This window comes from Papio anubis, chromosome 3 (genome assembly GCF_008728515.1).
Source record: "Papio anubis isolate 15944 chromosome 3, Panubis1.0, whole genome shotgun sequence".
NCBI lineage: Eukaryota > Metazoa > Chordata > Mammalia > Primates > Cercopithecidae > Papio > Papio anubis.
This window is the reverse complement of record NC_044978.1, coordinates 181,647,027-181,659,665: the sequence shown is the minus strand read 5'-3', so window position 1 is coordinate 181,659,665 and position 12,639 is coordinate 181,647,027. Positions and strand designations below refer to the sequence as shown.

The following is a 12,639-nucleotide window of genomic DNA, read 5'->3' as shown; positions in this document are numbered from 1 at the left end:
AAATGATCACTGATAATATTTTGATGTATGTAAGCATATAATTGTGTTTTTTTAAAACACTTGTAATCATATGAATTTTCAGCATCCTCTTTATTTTTGGGGACAGGGTCTGGCTCTGTTGTCCAGGCTCAAGTGCAGTGGCTCGATTGTAGTTCACTGCAGCCCCTGCTCCCGGGCTCAAGTGATCCTCCCACCTCAGCCGCCTGAGTAGCTGGGACTACAGGCACTGGCTACCATGCCCGGCTAATTTTTATATTTTCTGTAAAGATGGGATTTTGCCATGTTGCCCAGGCTGGTCTTGAATTCCTGAGCTCAAGCGATCCTCCTGCCTCAGCCTCCCAGAGTGTTGGGATTACAGGCATGAACCACACCACACCTGGCCTCAGCCTCCTTTTTAGAGGAGTCGTTCTGCAACTGCGCGTGCTGCTGCTGTCTTTTCCTGTCTCTTGATCTGAGCCCTGGGCTGGATTCTCAAGGAGGTGCCCTCCTGCCTGCCCTGGGCCTCCCCTCACTTCCCCGTGGAGCCCGTAGGTGGTGGTGCAGGCCACTGCCAGGGAGCTGGCCTCAGTGTGAGCTGCCTGTATTGGGCAGGGAGGGCAGGGATGGGGAGGTGAAGAGCCCTGGAAAGTGGTGAAAATGTTCTTTGGCATCAGGAGATTCCTCATCTCTTTGAATACATGTTTAAAACTGTGTTTTCTCCACTGCTGTGGTGTAGTGAAGGTTGACACTAGTGTTTATGTGGTTCTTTGTGGATTACAGGGCACCTTCACCTGCTTTCTCCTGAAATTCAAAGTGACCTGGACAGTGGGGAGTATGATGCTATTTTAGCTGATTGACAGTGATGTTTATGGTCCTTAGGGGACCTGAGAGACAGATAACGCTGTCATCCCCATCCCACCAGTGAATGGACTGCTCCTTGGGGCGGGTGACATGGGTGTGTAGGCGGGGTTGTGATGCCAGTCTTGGGCTTCTTTGCAGTGAAGATGAGGGTCCTGGCTCTTCCCATCCACACTGGAGCAGAGCAGAAGGGGAGCCGGCATGTCCTCAGGGTTGGAAATAATGGTGCAGTCGTCACTGCTTTGCAGAGTGCATCCTTACCTTGATAGGAATCCTGAGGCCATCAGGCCAGGAGATTGAGGTTTGGCTGTCAGGTGACTTGCCTGCAGTCACAGGGCATGTAAGTGCTGGGACCAAGACAGCCCTGGCACTCCATGTCGCTTCCCACAGAGACACTCCTGTGTGTGATTTGGAATGGCCTTCATACTGTGGCGTGACACACTGTCTAAAAATAAATAGGTAGTAACATGTTGTGTTTTATGGGTTCCTGCTGTAATCTCTTGAAGTTTATCTGTTGCTGTTTACTTTGCCAAGTGGGCCTTCCTGCGTAGTTAGGTCAGTCTGATCCCATAGCCTCCCCCGTTAGAGCAGCAGAAGCTTCCAGGGGTCATGATGTGGCCACAAGATGGGTCCGGACGTCCCTCTGGGCAGGTCTGCAGAGCTTCGAAGGTGGCTGTGACCATCCACAGTGATCAGGGTCCCACCTGGACGCTGGCCTGTGCTGAGAGAAGGGGCCAGCAGGGATGCAGGAAGGGCCTGGAAATTAGAAGAAGAAGAAGAGTTGGCACACGGAGGGAGAGAGCAGAGGAGGCCCCTGGAGGGTGCAGCGGTGTCAGGTAGCAAGCTTCACGTGACTCCAGATTGTTAGTGGTGACGGGGACTTCAGGGCTTTACTTTGCACAAACTCAGGTGGAATCAGTCAGGATCCAGCCAGGAGATAGGAAACACAGCAGTATTTGAACAGGAAAAATTCAGTATACAGAATTGTTAACAAAGGAAAAGATGGTTAGCTGCTGAAAGACAGAAAAGACAAGGCTAAGGTCATCAGTGTGGAAAGGGGCTGAGTCTGGAAAAGTGGGTGTGGGAGGTTTAGATGCCCAGAGTAGGGGCCTTATCTGACAGGACCGTGAGTCCATCACAGCTGTAAGAGAGTGAAGCAGTTCCCGGGTGAGGATTGGTGGCTGTCCCCAGTCCCCAGGAAAAACGATGTGGGACCCTCACACGCCAGCCTATCCCACCTGGGAAGCAGTGCCCGTGCCTAGCGCTGAACATCGAGCCCCTGGTCAGGATAGCCATGTGGTCTTCAAGGCCCAGTGCCAGGATCAGAAGCTGGGCATGGCAGGGTGGGCTTGGCACTCAGAGGAAATGCCTGGATTCCTGGCACAGCGCCTCGTTTGGCTACCCAGCGTCTGTATGCACCCTTCTTCAACACCCCCCAAGGGCATCTAACCCCTAACTTCTCCTTTTGAACCCACCTTGGCTTGCCTGCACCTCAGTGCGGGGTGTTCTGTGGCTGTGGAGCAGCTCTGGCCTGGACAGCCCCGTCAGCTCCTCTCCGCAGTGTGCTGCAGGTGGGTGGTGTCCAGCATGCTCTGAGGCCCAGGCCTGGGGAGGGGCCCCTGCTGACGGTGTCCTTGGCTTAGGCACTCGCTCTTAGCCCTAGAAGAATCTTCAGCATTCCGTCTACACAGTTATTTCTGGTTCCGTGAACGTTAAACGTTCCCTTTTAAATTACTGGCACCAGCCTTTCTTAATCTGTATGCAAAAAAAGCTGACTATTAGAAGAAATATAATGCTGCATCTAGTCACAAGTTGGTCTCTAAGGCCAACAGTTCTGTGTCCTAACTGCCACTAGATTCTCCATTGCTGTCCTTTCTTTCCCAAGGCTTTTGTCACTGTCGCCTCCATCCTGCTGTCCGCAGGCTCAGCCCAGGTTTCCGCCCTCAGTGGCCACTTGCTCCTGTGGAGGCCTGGAGACCAGCGAGCCAGACTCTTTGTTGCTCAGCATTTCGACCTCTTCTTGGTGAGATGGAAAGCTTTAACTCCCTGGACACCGACCCAGGTGATGACCTTGTGCCAGCTCATCCTCGTCAGCTTCTCCCTCCTCTGGGGAGGAGCAAGGAATGGGAGCTGAGTTACTTGTAGACTTGCTGAGGGTCTGAAATTCTTGAAGCGGATGAGATGATGTTTGGAAGTGGACTGCTTTCCGTTTTGTGTAGTTTGCTCCTTGTCTCTGCCTAATGTCTGTAGCCAGCACAAGCTGGTTCTCATGGAGATAAACACTCAGGCCTGTGACTATAAAAGGGGTTGACGTGAAAGAGAACCCAGGATCTCGAAATGCTTCTGTCATCAAAAATGATGGCCTTGTGTTTCATTTAAGGCAAGTGTGTTTAATTCTGTGTCTTTGCAAACTGACTCAAAGTTATATTAATTAAATTAATTATATTAATTAAAATACCTAGTTAAGTAGCAGCACCCACGTTCTTAAAATTTCCATACAATGGATTTTGGAAATTTTAAAAATGAAAATATGTTATTTATGATATGTAAAGGATTGATTGGTGTAATTTTGAAATGAATGAATAAATACTTTTACATTCCTCAGTTTAATTTCTGGTATGAGAAACATCAGTAGCTGAAACCCACAAAGATAAAGGCTCGCTGAGGTGCTCAGTAGTTGGTAGGTCCTCCCGGGAGTCCTGAGGCCACAGCACTTGAGGACTGCTGCCTGCGGAAGGGTGGATTTGCAGGAGTGAGTTCCTGCTCTGCTGTTTCTTACTGAGATAAGACCATTAACAGGAGAATGGAGAAATACCTCATGGGTGTACTGGAATACCAAAGAGCTACATCCGAGCGAGATGGTGGTACCTGCGTCACCTGAATACATCTGAAAACAGCGCTCATAAAAAAGGCAAAGTACAGAAGCCTCAAGCCCGTGAGCAGTGCAGTCTGCTGTCCAGGGTGGTGCGTGCCCCTAGATGGGAGGACAAGCCAGGGGCGAGCGGGAGGGCGAGCAAGTGCCAGGCCAGGGGGGCCTCTCCCGGAGGGATGCTGCGCTGCCTTGCTCGTGCTGGTGCAGTTTTATGTCTCGCGGTGCAGTGTGTTGGTGGGTGGGTGCTCATCATCTCATTCCCCACCATTTATTCATAATAACATACCCAAGCACTGTAAGAGTCGGAGCCTTAGATGCTGCTGCTGCCTCTGTCCTGCTCCACACGGAGAGCTGCAGTTCAGAGTCCGCTTCCTTTCACGCACTTACGCTGTCTGCACAACCTCTTGGATATTCTCCTCCTTTTCCTTCCCCTTATTGAAAATACATGTGACATACTGCTGTGAGTTACTTTTTTCTAAAACTCATGTACTTAGTTGTATATCAATTTTAAAAACTCTTCTTCATTATAGTGGCCACATGGTATTCCATCATATGCCTGTGCCATTTTTTATTGAATCAGTTCCCAGTTGATGGCAACCTTAGACTGTTTCTAGATTTCATTATAAACTGGATTGCAGTAAAAATTCTTAGGATTCTATCTTTGTATATATGTGAGTTTTCTTTTGGGTAGGTTCCTAGATATGGAATTGCTGTTTTTAAAAGTGTATGTGCATTTTAAAGTTTGCCAAATTTCCCACCAAAGAGGTCTTCCAGTTTATATTTTTGTCAATTGTGTGTGTGTGTGTGTATGCCCCCTTTTTTATTGAAGGAGAATTTGTGTTATTTTGATGTACAGAAAACTCAACAGTGTTCATTTCACCCAGTTTAGTGACAGGCTTTGCCTTTTCCAGCTTGGCAACGTGAGCCACAGATTTTGGTCCCAGAGCGTAGCCTTCCCAGTGATGGCGGATCTTGTCATATCTGTTGTCGTGGGTCTTGATAGCTTCCGCCAGCTTAGAGCTCCCTTGTCTTTCAAGTTAACCTGTGTGAAGGCGACAGTGGAGCAGACTCCTTGGTCCTGCGGGCTTGACACCCTCGTCAGGCCTTCTCCTTGACAGTGCGGTAGGGAACCCCCATCTCAGGACACAGGCAGGCAGGAAGACAACCAGCTCAGTGGGAGCCACGTCACGTGCAGTTACCACTAGCTGAGCCTTCTCGTTTTCCACCAAGGTTGTGACAGCATCAACTCCTGTTGGAGGGACACGTGGTCCGTCTCTTAGTGGGGATGTCCCCTGGGCCAGTGCTGTCTTTCAGCCCAGGCCAACAGTCTCTGCTTCTTCTCTTGCTTGTCCCTGGTTGGTACTGTGGGCCAGCATACGTGGTTGGCTAGCTGCCTGTGGCCTGAGCCCTGGGTGAACCAGTCAGTCACAGGAGGTGCTTTCAGCCACTCTAGGAGGATGGCCCTTTGCCGCTGCAGCCTGAAACAGCAGGGCCTTTGACAAAGTGGGCGAGGTCCCTGTAATGGCTGGACGTCCTGCCCAGTGCAGAAATTCTTAGGCCTTCCCTCAGACGTCCATCTTCTTGGCCTCCTGCTGCTGCATGGTGGCAGGGGCCAGGGCCAACTCCTTCCGTTTGGCCTTCTTCCCTTTCAGCATCTTAGGTAGCTGGAGAAGAGGCCCTTTTCTTCCTACCCGTGTAGCTCTAGAGTTTTATCAGTCTTTTATTTATTTGCCAATCTGAGAGGAAAGAAATGGTATTATTTAATTTCTTAAATTGAGCAATTTTGTATGTTAATTGACCATAAATATTTCTTTTATTGTCTACTCCTGATTCATGTACCTTGGCCATTTTTCCACCTGATGGTAGGCCTTTTACTTGTTGATTAGTAAGAGCTCTTTGTATATAAAAGAAATTAGTGCCTTGGTCAAAATATTTTAAACTAGTTATAAAAAGTCTGCCAAAAGGGAAAAATTGAAAATGAATGAATTTTTGGTAGCTGCAGTTCAGATAGAGAGTGGGAATTTTCTTGGGAGGAGTTTTCTGAAAGGTGATTTATGCATGCTTGGAGGGTAAAGGATAGGATTCGTTGGTTCAGAAACACAGCTTAAGTTTCATTTTGATTTATTTGATATGAACCTTGGCATAAAATCAATGAGTAAATTTGATTACTTTTATAATTTATTATATAGATTAAAAGCTCCGTAATAGGGATGTGCTACGGTCTGAATGTTTGTCCTCTCTGAAACTCATGTTGAAATGTTATCCCCAATGTGACAGTATTAAGAGGTGAGGCCTTTAAGAGGTGATTGGGTCATGAGGACTCTGCCCTCATAAATGGCAGAATCCATAATCCATTCATCCTTGATAGGTTGTCGCAGGAGTGGATTAGTTATCAAGAGAGTGGGTCTGAATAATGAGCAGTGAGATTGAATCAGTGACAAAAACGTCTCCTAACAGAAAAAAGCCCAGGGCCAAGTAGATTCACAGCCGAATTCTACCAAACCTATGAAGAACTAGTACTAACCCTCCTGAAACAGTTCCAGAAAATGGAGGGTGAGAGAGTTCTTCCTGACTCATTCTGTGAGGCCGGTATCACCCCAGTACCCAAACCAGACAAGGACAAACCACCAAAAGTACAGGCCAATATCTCTGTTGAACATAGATGTACAAATTTCAACAAAATACTAGCAAACTGACTCCAGCAGCACACCAAAAAGATAATATGCTATGATGTGTTATGTGCCAGGGATGCAAGGATGGTTCAACGTATGCAAATCAGTAAACGTGATACATCCCATAAATAGAATTGGGAACAAAACCATATGACCATCTTAGAAAAAGCAGTTGGTAAAATTCAGCATGATAAAAACCCTCAACAAACAAGGCGTAGAAGCTCAAAATGATAAAGGCCGTCTATAACAAACCCACAACCAACATCATACTGAAAGGGGAAAAGTTTGAAAGCATTCCCTCTTAAGAACTGGAACAAGACAAGGATGCCCACTCTCATCACTCCTATTCAACATAGTACTGGAAGTCCTAGCCAGAGCAGTCGGGCAAGAGGAATAAATAAAAGGCATACCAGTTAGAAAAGAGGAAGTCAAATTATCCTGGTTTGCTGAAGACATAATCTTTTTTTTTGAGACAAAGTCTCGCTCTGTCACGCAGACTGGAGCACAGTGCTGCTATCCTAGGTCACTGTAACCTCAAACTCCTGGACTCAAGGGATCCTCCAGCCTCAGCCTCCCAAGTAGCTAGGACTACAGGTGCATACTACCATGCCTGACTAATTTTTAAATTTTTTTGTAGAGATGGAGTGTTACAGTGTAGCCTAGGCTGATCTCAAACTTCTGGTTCAAGCAATCTGCCTGCCTTGGCTATCCAAAGTGCTGGGAGGTGTGAGCCGCCGCCTCTGGCTAGATGTGATCCTATATCTAGAAAAACCTAAAGACTTGACTGAAAAACTCTTAGATTGGATAAATAAATTCAGCAAAGTTGCAGGATACAAAATCAATGTACAAAAATCAGTAGTGTTTCTTTACACCAATAATGATCTAGCTGAGAAAGAAATCAAGGAAGCAGTCCCATTTACAATAACTACAAAAATAAAATACCTAGGTATCAACTGAACCAAGGAAGTGAAAGATTTCCACAAGGAAAGCTACAAAATACTGATGAGAGAAATTGTAGATGACACAAACCAATGGAAAAACATCCATGTTCATGGACTGGAATAATTAATATTAAAGTGACCACACTGTCTGAAGCAATCTACAGATTCAATGTAATCCCTACCAAAATACCAACGTAATTTTTCACAGAAGTAGAAAATGCAGTCCTAAAATTTATATGGAACCAAAAAAGAGCCTGAATAGCCAAAGCAATTCTAAGCAAAAAGAACAAAGCTGGAGATATTGCATTACCTGACTTCAAATTATACAAGGCTGTAGTAACCAAAACAGCATGTTACTGGTATAAAACTAGACAACAAAATAGAGAACCCAGAAATAAAGCCACATATTTACAGCTAAGTGATCTTTGACAAAGTTAGCGAGAACAGACAATGGGGAAAAGACATCCTTTTCAATAAATGGTACTGGGAAAATTGGATTGCCCTGTGTAGAAGAATGAAACCGGACTTGTATCTCTCACCATACACAAAATCAACTCAAGCTGGATTAAAGACTTAAACCTGAAACTATAAAAATACTAGAAGAAAACCTAGGGAAACTCTTTTGGAGATTGGTCTCAGCAAATAATTTATTGTTGAATTCTCAGAAGTACAGGCAACAGAAACAAAATTGGACAAGTGGGAGTTAAAGAACTTCTGCATAGCAAAAGAAATAATCAACAGAGTGAACAGATAGCCTGCAGGATGGAAGAAAATATTTCCAAAATATGCACCTGACAAGGGTCTAATATCCAGAATATATGAGCACTCAAACAACTCACAGCAACAAAATAACACCATTAAAAAGTGGGCAAAGGATATGAACAGACATTTTTCTTTTTTTTTTTTTTTTTGAGACGGAGTCTCGCTCTGTCGCCCAGGCTGGAGTGCAGTGGCCGGATCTCAGCTCACTGCAAGCTCCGCCTCCCGGGTTTATGCCACTCTCCTGCCTCAGCCTCCCGAGTAGCTGGGACTACAGGCGCTGCCACCTCGCCCAGCTAGTTTTTTGTATTTTTTTTAGTAGAGACGGGGTTTCAGCGTGTTAGCCAGGATGGTCTCGATCTCCTGACCTCGTGATCCGCCTGTCTCGGCCTCCCAAAGTGCTGGGATTATAGGCTTGAGCCACCGCGCCCGGCCAAATAGACATTTTTCAAAAGAAGATATACAAATGTTCAACAGGCATATAAGAAAATGCCCAGTATCAGTTATCATCAGAGAAGTGCAAATTAAAACCACAGTGAGATATCATTTTACCTCACTCAGAATGACTGTTAATAAAAAGTCAAACAATAGCAGATGTTGTCAAGGGAACTCTTATACACTGTTGGTGGGTGAAGGGGTGGCCTGCCCCTGCACACCTGTGGGTGTTTCTCGTTAGGTGGAACGAGAGACTTGAGAAAAGAAATAAGACACAGAGACAAAGTATAGAGAAAGAAAAGCGGGGACCCAGGGGACCGGCGCTCAGCTTACAGAGGACCCACGCCGGCACCGGTCTCTGAGTTCCCTTAGTATTTATTGATAATTATCTTTACCATCTTAAAGATAAGGGAGTGGCAGGACAATAGAATCATTTTTAGGGAGGAAATTAGCAGTAAGACATAAGAACAAAAACCTCTGTGATATGAGTAAGTTCAAAGGAAAATCCTGTGCCTTGAGATAAACTTTTTAGCAACATTGTTTCATCCTATCACATGGGGATAAACCTTGGACAATACCTAGCTTTCCTAGGCAGAGGTCCCTGCGACCTTTGGCCGTGTACGTGTCTCTGGGTAGTTAAAATTAAGAGAATGGTGATAACTTTTAACCAGCAAGCTACCTTCAGGCATTTGTTTAACAAAGACACATCCTGCACAGCCCAAAATCCATTAAACCTTGAGTCACCGCAACACATGTCTCTTGCAAGGACAAGGTTGGGGGTAGGGTCACAGATTAACAGCATTTCAAATACAAAACAAAATGGAGTCTCTTATGTCTACTTCTTTCTATATAGACACAGTAACAGGCTGATCTCTTTCTTTTCCCCACAGTGGGAATGTAAATTAGTACAGCCTCTATGGAAAACAGTATGTAGATTTTTCAAAGTCCTAAAAATAGAGCTACCATTTGAACCAGCAATCCTACTACTGGGTATCCAGCTACCCATAGGAAAAGAAATCATTATATCAAAAAGATACCTGTACTCTTCTGTTTATTGCAGCACTATCCACAGTAGCAAAGATATGGAATCAACCGAAGTGTCCATCGGTGGGTGAATGGATAAAGGAAACGTGGCATCTATACCCAATGGATGGGTTTCAGCCATCAAAAGAAAGAAATCTTGTCTTTTGCAGCCACATGGACGGAATTGGAGGCTATTATCCTAAGTGAAACAAGTCAGATACAGAAAGACAAATCCCACATGTTCACACTTATAAGTGTGAGGTAAATAATATATACACGTGGATGTAGAGAGTGGAATGGTAGAGAATGGAGACTTGGAAAGGTGAGGGGGTGGGAGGAGGGGTGGGTGATGAGAAATTTCTGAATGGGTGCAATGTATGTCATTTGGGTGATGGATACCCTCAAAGCCCAGACTTCAGCACTGTGCAGTCTGTGCATGTATAATGACAAAATTGTACTTGTACTCCATGCCTTTAAACAAATACATTTGAATCATATCTAAGAAAAATAGACAGTGGGTTTGTTAAGAGCCAGTTTAGCTCCCTCAACATGTGATGCCCTGTGCTACCTCAGGACTCTGTACAGAGTCCCCACCAGCAAGCAGGCCCTCACCAGATGCAGTCCCTTGACCTCCAGGATGGTAATGAATACATTTCTTTTTTAAAAAAAAATAAATTACCTAGTCTCAGGTATTCAGTTATAGCAACAGAAAATGGACTGCGACAATGTATATACACACAGTAGGGACAGAGAGATGCAGGTCTAGATGTAGTAGTTTTGCAGTTAGGTGATAATGCAGATGGTGAGATTTCTCTTACTCTAGGGTCTTACGCAAAGTCAGCAGGAGCTGTATTGGGAGTGTTTGTTTATAGTTTTCTCCTGTAAACTTAGAAAACTTTTGACCTGGCTGCCCTGGTTCTTCAAACTACATGTGACTGTGTCCTAAAGAAAGCAAAGTCATGGGGTGTGCGGGCAGCTCTGTGAGCAGACTGGCCTTCTGAGGTCTGTTACCTGGCCTGACTTTTCCTCCCCCTTGTCTACTAACCATGTCCAATCTGGATGGGAGGTCACGGGGTCACCTTTAACCCCAAGGGGAAGTTGTCAGGACAGGAGGCTCAGCTGTTGGATTCCAGGTTGAAGAGCCGAGGATTCAGATGAAAGGCAGAAAGACCGAGCTGCACACTGCAAGCATCAGTGCGTCCTTCCCCACCCTCCCTGTGAGAAACACCTGAGCTGTGGGGTGAGAAGAGGAGAATTGGAGAGAACCAGGGGGTCACGTGGCTGGGAGGAGCCTTCACATTCCACTTTGAGTTCCATGGTGACCCCGATGGAAGCTGCCCTCATGTTTGGGACCCAGGAGTGCAGAACTTGGAGGGGGACTGCCCCATAGAAGGTGGGAGCGGGATCAGGGCAAGGGATGACTCTGGGTGGCACAAGAAGTTCCTGTGGGCTCCCAGGGGTCACAGAGCTTGAGAGAGTGTGTTGCACACGACTGTGAATGTGCTCATGGGCCTGTACCCAGGCCAACCATGGGGCTAGGCTAGGGGCCTGCTGTGGCGGGTGCAGTGTGGACAGTCTTAGCCTGCTCACCTGCCATTATAAGGTTCCACTGACTGGCCAGCTGGGACACAGACATTGATTCTCTCATAGTCCAGGAAGGTGAAGTCTGAGATGAAGAGGTCAGCAGCATGTCTGAGGTCAGTTGTCAAGGGTTCATTTATTTTGAGGCCCATCTTCTTGGCTGGCCAATGGCCGTCTTCTCCCTGTGTCTTCACATCGTCTTCCCTCTGTGCATCTCTCAGTCTTAATCCCTTTTTCTTATAAGGACACCAGTCGTAATGAACTAAAGCCTACTTTAATGACCTCATTTTACCTTAATTATCCCTGTAAAGGCCCTGTCTCCAAATACAGTCACATTCCACCGTATTGGGGGTCAGGATCTCAACACAACTGGATTGTGGGAACACATTTCAGCCTATAACAGTATCTCCTTGGGATTGATTGAGGCCATGTCTGTCCCTGAAGGAGCCAGTGCCAAAGTCATGAATAAGAGCTCAACATGTGTCCAGTGACAGACACATGAGTGGCAGTGGGAGAATGAGGTGAGCACAGGACCAAACCAAGTGACACTTGAGAGACTGGGGGCCTCACCCTGTGATGTCGAAGCAACAGTTACACAAACGTCCCCTCATCCACTGAAACCGCAGGGAGGGGAACAGTGTGCGCACCCAAGAGGGCTTGAATGTGATGCAACTGAAACACTAAAGAGCGGAATTGACAGAAAAGTTAATTTGACTGTTTACTTAGAAATGACTGAATTAAATCTGCATCAGGTGTAATTTTGGCTTAGAGTTAGAAAATCAGATTGAGTTATATAAAATAAAGGTACATTTTAAAGTGAAATTTCTTACAAACCTGAGTCCATGAAAGCAAAATTTCAGTCTATTACATTTAACTGAGGAAGGAGTAAGAGAAGGAATTCTTTTGCCTTTTTAAAACAAATTTTCCCTTTAAGAAAACACAATGATAAAACTGTTAGATTAAACTTTTGGGAGTCACTGATCTTATTACATATCAAGCTTCCTAATAATTTCTAGGACACATGTAATTGTGAGGCTTTATAGAAGCAGAGAGAAGTTGTCTGCCAATTACACTACCTGGTTCTTTCCTCCTGTGTGAGGACGTGGTCTGGCCCAAATTTCACATGGGAGGTCTCTAAGCAAATGCACCTGCTCACATCACTTACATGGGGGAAGTTGTTGACCATGAAGTATGTCCATTTTGTACTGTGAGAGCTGCATAGTTTATGTGACATTTTTCAGGGATCCGTACTCCATAACTCCTAGGATTCCAAGTTTATTTATTATGAGCAATCCTAGACACACCAGGTACATCCTGCTGAAAACATTCCACAGACAATGATTCTCCTGCTAGCAAATATCCTTGGGTTTGCCAGGAGGTCTTTCATTAGCAAGTTTACAAGGAGATTTGATTAGGTCACCTTTCTTTTCTCGGGTAACCCTAGTTAAAGTGAAATAATGGACTGCGGGCTCCTCCTCCTTGCCTTCTCCCTTCAATCACGGAGAGAAGATACCTGTAC

At 45.6% G+C, this 12,639-nt stretch overlaps 1 protein-coding gene and 1 long non-coding RNA gene across 9 annotated transcripts in view; one reads left to right on the top strand and one right to left on the bottom strand.

Annotated features, from left to right (window-relative positions):
- The window catches only part of LOC116274223 (regulator of G-protein signaling 12), a 110,153-nt gene that overhangs the window by 24,983 nt on the left and 72,531 nt on the right, over positions 1-12,639 (top strand). The window contains exon 2 of one of the 8 annotated variants that reach the window (XM_031664762.1): positions 2,723-6,716. The exons of the other annotated variants lie outside the window; for them this stretch is intronic. Coding sequence (XP_031520622.1) covers positions 2,723-2,971 — 249 coding nt within the window. The 3' untranslated portion in view covers positions 2,972-6,716. Of the gene's footprint in view, positions 1-2,722; positions 6,717-12,639 lie in introns of those variants that run through there. 8 annotated transcript variants of the gene reach the window in all.
- Positions 1,338-2,795, bottom strand: LOC110743220. Its single transcript, XR_002521913.2, has 2 exons — positions 2,313-2,795; positions 1,338-1,593 (listed from the first exon to the last, which is right to left on the bottom strand). It is a non-coding gene; the product is annotated as an uncharacterized LOC110743220 (long non-coding RNA).